The sequence below is a fragment of the Triticum urartu genome, chromosome 6, assembly GCF_003073215.2.
Source record: "Triticum urartu cultivar G1812 chromosome 6, Tu2.1, whole genome shotgun sequence".
Classification (NCBI taxonomy): domain Eukaryota; kingdom Viridiplantae; phylum Streptophyta; class Magnoliopsida; order Poales; family Poaceae; genus Triticum; species Triticum urartu.
The window spans coordinates 296,384,629-296,393,290 of NC_053027.1; the positions used below are offsets into that span (position 1 = coordinate 296,384,629).

The window sequence follows — 8,662 nt, forward strand, 5'->3', positions numbered from 1 at the left end:
AACGGAGCCACTCCTCCACACGAAACAAAAACCCCACCTCCTTTTCAAAAGGAAAGACGATCCACACATCACACACACACGTACAGTGCATGCAGCGGGCTCACGCGTCGAGCCGAGACCCTTCCGGGACAGCTGGACGCCTCCCAAATATTCCCAGGCGTCCGAAGCCTCCTGGGCCAAGCAAACGCGAGGAGCCCTCCCAGCCAAGCATATCCGCGCCGCGCCGCGAGGTCCGCACGCAAAAGCGCCAGAACGCGGTCCACCGTGACTCGGCACCCCCGCCCGTGAGCCTCTATCCGATCGGTCCAGTGGACCGGGTCCTTTCTCAGGGCTCGCTCGGCCCCTTATAAATACGCTGCCCAGGGAGGGGTGACTTTCCCATCTTGCAAGTCGCCTCATTTGTTTATCAGTTTTAGCACAAACGCAAACTCCGTTCGTTCCCCACCACCATCTCGTCGAAAACCTAGAAATTCGGAGTGAGATTGTGTTCGTCCGTTCGCTTTCGTTTCTTCGAGATCTGTGAGGAGGGGGGAGAGACAGATCCGTCGCTTGCTCCCTGTTCGAGGTTTGTGACGAGGACGAGCAGCAGATTCGACGCGCGCCTCCGAGGTTCTTCCTGGAACTGTAAGATTTCTCTCCATCAGCTCATGTTGTTTCTATTCGGTAGGCGTCTTTGATCCGTGGTAGAAATTTGTTTACTGTGCCTAGTAGGGATCATATTCCTTTTCGTCCCGTTAATTAGGCTGGATAGGAAAAGTAAATAAACGCCGTCGTCTAGATTATCTGTAATTTCACAGACTTTGTGAAATATATGCAACACAGTCAGGAATTATCCGTGTTACTGTACGAATATGCTGTTCGGTACATCAATTTGTGGTAGATTTTGGCTGACCTGAATATTGCTTTATGTCAATTCGTTTCTATCTCATGATGTTTTCCTCCCTTTCTGTTATGCCTGGAATCTTCATCTTCAAATCAGGTCGAATATCACCTACACTAATAATTCAGTAGAGATTAGTGAAATATTCCTCTACTTTATGTGCCTAGTGAAACTGGAACCCCAGAAGGATGTTAGTGCTACTTTCTACCTCGCAATATGTTATGTGCTTCATCGTTTCTAACCCATACCAACCCACTGCAGAATTTGATGTGCTATGGAATCCAAGGGTGGTAAAAAGTCCAGCAGTAGTCGTTCCTCCCTCATGTACGAAGCTCCCCTCGGCTACAGCATCGAGGACGTCCGCCCTGCAGGAGGCATTGAGAAGTTCCGCTCCGCTGCCTACTCAAACGTATGTATCCAATCAATTGAGTTCCTCCTTTCTTTTCTTTTTATATCTTGTTGATGATTAGATGCTCACAGTTTCTACTTCCAATTGCTTCTGTTTTGCAGTGCTCCAGGAAGCCATCCTGATAATCCCTCTCGCGCCCCCATCCTAATTGCTTAGAATTCCCTTCTGCTTTCAATTCATCTTCCTAAAATTTCTCTGGCTAGCTGCTTTTCTCTGACCAGCAAAGCCTTTCCTCCTCTACCAACCTTCTCAAACAATGGCCGTCTCTGCGATTGGGTTTGAGGGATATGAGAAGCGCCTGGAGATCACCTTCTCTGAAGCGCCAGTCTTCACTGACCCCAATGGCAGGGGATTGCGTGCTCTCTCTCGTGCCCAGATCGACTCGGTTCTTGATCTTGCCAAGTGCACCATTGTATCTGAGCTCTCTAATGACAAGTTTGACTCGTATGTCCTCTCTGAATCAAGCCTCTTCATCTACCCGTACAAGGTTGTGATCAAGACCTGCGGTACCACCAAGCTCCTGCTGGCCATTCCAAGGATTCTTGAGCTTGCTGAGGAGTTGTCCCTGCCACTTGCTGCTGTGAAGTACTCCCGTGGGACATTCATATTCCCTGAGGCACAGCCTTCTCCACACAAGAACTTCTCTGATGAGGTTGCCTTCCTGAATGGCTACTTTGGTGGACTCAAGTCTGGCGGCAATGCCTATGTCATTGGTGATCCTGCAAAGCCAGGCCAGAAGTGGCATGTCTACTATGCCACCCAGCAGCCTGAGCAGCCCATGGTCAACCTTGAGATGTGCATGACTGGTCTGGACAAGAAGAAAGCTTCTGTCTTCTTCAAGACCTCTGCTGATGGCCACACATCTTGTGCCAAGGAGATGACCAAGCTCTCTGGCATCTCTGAAATAATCCCGGAGATGGAGATCTGTGACTTTGATTTCGAGCCATGTGGCTACTCCATGAACGCCATCCATGGCTCTGCTTTCTCCACCATTCATGTCACTCCTGAGGACGGCTTCAGCTATGCTAGCTATGAGGTCATGGGGTTGGACCCTGCCTCCATGGCCTATGGTGACCTGGTCAAGAGGGTGCTGAGATCCTTTGGCCCGTCTGAATTCTCTGTTGCTGTGACCATCTTTGGCGGTCGCAACCTTGCTGGCACCTGGGGGGAGAGGCTGAATGTTGGGGTCTATGATAGTACCAACATGGTCGTCCAGGAGCTGCCTGACGGGGGCGCTCTCATCTACCAGAGCTTCACTGCTGTCGGCGAAGACTCCACCGGGTCACCAAGATCTGTCCTGAACTGCAACGTTCATGGCAATTTAGAGAGCGGCTCCAAGATGGATGCTTTCCTTTGCTGGGAAGACGATGCTGCGCAGGAGAAGGATGAGAGGGGGGCTGTTAAGAGGATGAAGAGCTGCTGATGGTGATGCTAGCTGGTCTGAACGAGCTTGTGTTGCGTCAGTTTGTTCTTAGAGATTTCCTGTTCCTGTCCTATTACTTTTGTTATGGACAAGTGACGTGAAAATGGTTAGCGTTTTCTGCCAGTGTGAGCGAATGTATGGAAATGCCTGTCTCTGGCTGCATGGTTTATGAATATAAGAATAAGCCTTGTATTGAGCAAATGTTATTTTGTTATTTCCTGAAAGTTTTGTTAGAAGCCATTCTTGTCTGTCATGGACCTATTGAACTCTGGCGAATCTGATTCAGTTCTGATGGTGCGGAGGTTCGGGTACTAATGCTGCTTGTGGTGATTATTCGATAAGAATCTATCTCTTGGAGATGTCGATGCTCGATAAGAAAGCCATGCAGTTGATGGTGGTGGCTGCATATAAGAGATCCATGCCAGTGTTATTGCAAGACTTGCCCAAGTTAACCAAAGCTCTGGCATAGTTTGGAGGTTGAGAACCCTCGAGCCATCAGAAATCGTGTCTGAACCTGCCCAAAGAAAGGCCCTCTTGATCTTCTCAAAAGAAGGTACTAGGGTCGTCGACCACTGTTGTTCCGCTCTTTCAGAATGCTCCACGGAGCAAGAATTAGGATGTATATCAAATCCTCTTTTTCTCTCTATTCTCTCCCTGCTGAATTGTCCGCAAACCTCAACGACCATATCAGAACTGCATGTCATGTCATGTCGTTGTGTAGAATTTTAGACCTCCTTTGATTTACAGGAGTTTTGTAGGAATTCTAAAGGATATGAATCTGTAGGAAAGAATTCTTTGAAGCTCTTTGACTTGTAGAAATGGACTCCTGTTCCTATGCAGAATAAGAACAAATCCTTAACATTTTAAAGGAAAATTACATTAATCTAGACTCAATAAATCCTATGAATCAAATGGTATCTGAGATACGTGTCATTTCACTTCCTATGTTTTTTCTATTCCCATGATACTTCTATCCTCTAAACCAAAAGAGGCCTAAGAGGATGCAACCACCTGTCATGGGTTGCATGCAACTTTGGGAAAACAAGCTCAACACGGCCGACACCAGGTCATTTGCATGAACGGGAGGTTAATAAACACAATCAGCTCAAACCTGCTTACAACTTGCAAAAGATTCAGAGTGTTCTCTCCAACTTCAACTATAAAATTGACTATGGGATGAAGAAAATGTTACAACTTACAACATCGTAAAAGTCCTGAATCAGCAAATGTGAAAGAATCGTTTCAAATGAACTCATATACGAGTGTATCATCATGATATATTTATACAGAATCGACTCAGGACTTCAGCTTAGCCCAAAAGCTCTCTATAGAATGAATGCACCAGCTTCAATATCTGATGGCTGCACGCTAGCTGAAGATGACGATGGATCTAAAAGGGACGTCCGCTGCCGTTTGTGTCCCCAACATATCCGGTCTATCTTCGTTTTGCTCCTCAAGTTAAAGGGAACCTCTATACAGTTGGTCCAGGGTAACAGGCGAGTCTCTGTTTTGACCCTTGAAGGAGAGCAGCCGCCCTGTTGCACGAGCAACTTATTATTCTCAAGCGCCGCAGCCGCAAGAGCGTTCTGTGTTGGATTCTTTAGTTGGCTGCCCAAGTATCCTTGGCAACTCTTTGCTCCGCAATGGCACTTAACCTTCTCTCCAAAATGCACAAACCTGGAAGAAAGGAGTAAACTGTAATTGTTCAAAGAAATAACCAGTCTTGGGAAATATGGATGTAAAGGTGGAAAGAATCTCATTTCATTTGCCCCCCTGATTAGCATACATTAAACCATGCAGAATTACTATATCCTCTCTGCGTGAAGAATAAATCTATCAAAACCAGCGAAATGCCCTGCAATCAGGTTAGCCCATCTGAAATAGGTATGGAAGCACGCTGTACTTCATCGCAGGCATGTCCCATTTCAGTCTATACTGCACAGAGTGGTTTGGGCCAGATAATATAACCCAAGTTTGGTAGAGAAGTGTTTGGGCCTGACCATATGACCTAGGTTTGAACAACTAATTGAGACCAGAGAACACCAGGAACAACTGAACCTCGTTTCTACTAAAGGGAAGTTAAACAGCATATTCTGGCTTATAGTACTGTACGCAAATTGGCAAACAGGAACCCAGGAATGCTACTACAGGTGTATTCTCTGGAAGATCACAATCCAAGGCAAGTGACCTACTGATCTAAGACCCCAAGCTCAGATGGACAAGTTGCTGGCTCACTATAACAATATTTGTAGTTAAATGCTAATTTGGTCACTTTGGTGGTACATACCCGGATCAGAATGTTACAAGCTTGACTACAAATGTCACAAACTCATCAGCAGCTAGAGCTGATTGCAGCAGGCCACTTAATGCAATATATTCATTGCCCCTCCATATTGCTATAATGTACTCCCTCCGTCCCAAAATAAGTGTCTCAACTTCATACTAACTCTAGTACAAAGTTGTACTACTAAGCTTGAGACACTTATTTTGAGACGGAGGAAGTACTCATTTTTGCCTAATTAGATTAATATATGTACTCTTTTGAAGAAAAAAATGACGTAAATACCTGTAATCATAAGTTAAGGGCTCTCCAACTTCAATGAAACGAGAGGCAAAAACACCGACTCTTGTCTCACCCTCAACTTGCCTGATGAACCATATAGAGTTATAGACAATGAGGTACATCATCATTTAAAACAAAAATTACCATCACTGAATGCAAAACAAGCTTTTTGTTCCAGAAATCATTACCACTTTTCTAGTTTACAGTTGGGATCACAGCTATGGTTTAGAAAACGTGAAGTGTTTCCTTTAAAAGTTGCATCTATTGTAAAATCTTTGCTGATTTCACACATGTAGAAATTTTTGTCCCCGCGCCGCTTCATGTCCCAAAGCCGTTGTTCACATGTTGCGTCATTGATGACTGAAATAAGGTTTAAAATGAAATTAGATGAATTAAAGCCAGTGAAAATGAGGGCACAAGCAAAATGTCATTTCCCCCATTGCATACGTGCAGTCATCTAGAAACTATTTGCTATTTCTATTAGACAAATATTTAATGTAGCAGAATAATTTGTACCTTCACCCACATACTCAATTATGAAATCACCTTTCTCCAATGGCTCCAATGCAACAGCACCCCATCCACAGCCTTCTGACTGTAAAGGGAAAAGGCTGTTGTTTATTGTAGTCAAAGAAGTAGAATAAACATCTTTCATTAAGCATAACACCACAACCGATTCTCAAAAACGCACCCCTATCATTTCCACATGTCATTTTGCATCCAATAGTACAAGAGAGGGGATTTGTGAAGGAAGTACTGCAGTGGGCACTTTGGCAGCCACCGAGGAAAACAGAACTAGTGTATTCATTTGCATTGTCTAGCAATTAGGTGAAGTGCTTATGCAAGTGGTCCATGTATAAACAATATGCCCCTTCATTTAGCTGTTTCCCAGCAGTACAACTCATGGCACACAAAAACTCTCGAAGGGGAAAAGAGTGGACCTTGAAAAATTAGAAGAGTAGTTTAAACATATCCTTGTGGACTGGCTTGTTGCTACACAGGTTTGTGAATAAATTGGCAAGCAAAGTCCAAATATATACAAGCACATCATTTGAAAGACAGGACTACCTTGACAATTTTAATTTTCTTATCCTTGCGGAATGGTTTGTTGCTACACAGATCTGAGCAGTGGCAACTCTTGGAACAACTCATAGAAAGACCCCTGATAAAAGACAGCCAAATTTCAGTATGTCAAATAAATACAAGTATGGTTGCTAGGTAAATATCTACATCGTACACATGTACAAAACCTGTACAATCAAGCTAACTTATTCGGCGATTAGTAATATGCACGCGTGACAGTAATCTAGCATTAATGTTCAAATAACAAGAAAATACATTACTCCATTTGCTATAGTAGAAAGAAAGAATCCAATACTACTGCGCATTTTGGTGCTACCGTACTCCCATAGTTGACAGGATTTGACAATAGATGAATCTATAGTGCGCATTCAAATCCATATTCTGTGGTGATTGTGAATAGGAGCTCATATTTTACTTTTCTCTATTTTAACATAAAGCTGTTGTTCATCTTTGTATTGATCAAATCTGGATTGACAATAGACAGAATTCACCTCTTTTTTGTTTCTCTTTGTATTGATCAAATCTGGATTTGAAACACATTGATCTTTTGTCAATATTGTCAAAATAATTATTTTATACTTTCCCGAGCTAGCTATACATGATGCAAAACAGTAATATACAAAAACTAAATAATCAATTGTTTAAACTGATGGTGAAGTTCTATTTTAGTCCAAGTAATTTTCACAACTCCAACATCAATTTATTTTCCTATCTAAACCAGATCAAATCAATCTTGATGCTGGTGATCGTGGTGGTTTTGCCTGGTAAGCGACATGGACTCCTAATCAGCAAATGTGAACTAACATGGATGATGCGGTATCCAGTTAGCAGTACATTTACTAAACAGAAACAAATTACAATGTATAGTCAGGCCCATCTGGCAGTCCAAATCTCCTCTCTTCTCCCTGCGCTATCTCATTGTATCGTTCCTGACCCGCAATCTCGGTTAGAAACTTAGAATGTTCAGTACAATAGTTGGGTATCGAAACAATTTTATAAGTACCCACAAATGCATATGCTTGCTCTTTTGCCAGAATGCCATGTCAGAGGTTCCATCTTAAGAACACGGTAACATTTCACATATATCAAACTAGAGATAGTTTTGCCAAAATTTCATTATTAATGTATGCATCTAAAATGTATTAGTAGAGTTAGAAAGAATACCTGCATTCGCAATCATCTTTGCAAACAGAATCAGATTTGCAATTTGTGCACCCAGTCTCGGCACTTGAATCGGCGCGTTTCTTCTTGACTAAATATACATCTTTTACAAGATTAAGAAAACAATGATGACATGTAGAGGTGTAAGGCAGACGAACACGAAACTCATTCCACAATAAAGAAGTCAAATGGAAGTAAATAGCTCCAGATATCTTGATTGAATAACTACAGCAAGTATTACTTTAGGATACTGCGCCTGATATGTGTGTACGAGGGCGGTTTACAAACAATCGCCGTGAAATTCCTAATGGTTGAATCAATATTGAATTCTTCATTGACATATGGAAGAGGTAGTCGGCAGAAGACTTCCTGTCAAACAAGCATTGTTATCATTAGTTATGCACAAAAGCCTGGTAGGCAAGACAGATAATCTTCTTGAAAAAATATTATTTTTTTGGAACAAGACAATCATTTAACTTGTTTCTGCAGCATTCCAGCATTAATAAACTAAATAGGTTCCTCCCAAATCTTCATGTATTCCAAAGACTGTAACCCTCCCATTCTTAAGTGATGATTTTCACTTATTTTCAGTCTCCATTGTACATTTTCAGCCATAGTAGTATGTATAATTAAACCAAAAAAAGTATATGAAAATAATGTTTGCATGTGGCGATTCTAAAACAACTGATCAAACACATCCCAAAACATCAGCTATTTTATCATGCAGAGGGAGCACAAGACGACAATATTGGTCTGCTTAAAGACTGGAGTACCGGATAAAAGCATCCTAAAGCCTACAGAGCATTAACACTCCAAGAACAAGTAAGAAATCCTTGAAAATGAACTATTTAAGAAAATAGCGCAACACAACCTAAAAGAAGCAAATATAAAAAGGGAGGTAGCAACATACAGTTATATTATGCCAGCACTAACCTCTATGTTGTTTGTCAGGTCAGCATTCTGTCACCATCAAACAAAGTACTCCTGTCAGACACCTCAAGCATTACAAATATTAACAAAAAGGTATGGAATGCAGTCAACTTTTTCTGGTAATATAAAATAGCATAAGTGATAAAAACCCTATAAATTAATAATCTAGAGGTAAAAGAAAGTAATGTAAGGATCAGCAGTGCACAAAACCAT

General features: G+C 42.2%; 2 protein-coding genes across 2 annotated transcripts; one reads left to right on the forward strand and one right to left on the reverse strand.

Annotated features, from left to right (window-relative positions):
• The first annotated feature begins 367 nt into the window (after positions 1-367).
• LOC125513303 (S-adenosylmethionine decarboxylase proenzyme-like) lies at positions 368-2,913 on the forward strand. The gene is made up of 3 exons (XM_048678382.1): positions 368-624; positions 1,142-1,289; positions 1,391-2,913. Exon 3 carries the CDS (start codon positions 1,546-1,548, stop codon positions 2,710-2,712), a length of 1,167 nt encoding a protein of 388 aa, XP_048534339.1. The 5' UTR covers positions 368-624; positions 1,142-1,289; positions 1,391-1,545; the 3' UTR covers positions 2,713-2,913.
• Positions 2,914-3,782: 869 nt separating this feature from the next.
• Positions 3,783-8,656, reverse strand: LOC125513304 (histone-lysine N-methyltransferase ASHR3-like). The gene is made up of 8 exons (XM_048678383.1): positions 8,453-8,656; positions 7,771-7,888; positions 7,523-7,622; positions 6,344-6,437; positions 5,792-5,870; positions 5,464-5,635; positions 5,279-5,359; positions 3,783-4,389 (listed from the first exon to the last, which is right to left on the reverse strand). Exons 4-8 carry the CDS (start codon positions 6,425-6,427, stop codon positions 4,038-4,040), a joined length of 768 nt encoding a protein of 255 aa, XP_048534340.1. The 5' UTR covers positions 6,428-6,437; positions 7,523-7,622; positions 7,771-7,888; positions 8,453-8,656; the 3' UTR covers positions 3,783-4,037.
• Between the last annotated feature and the right edge of the window lie 6 nt (positions 8,657-8,662).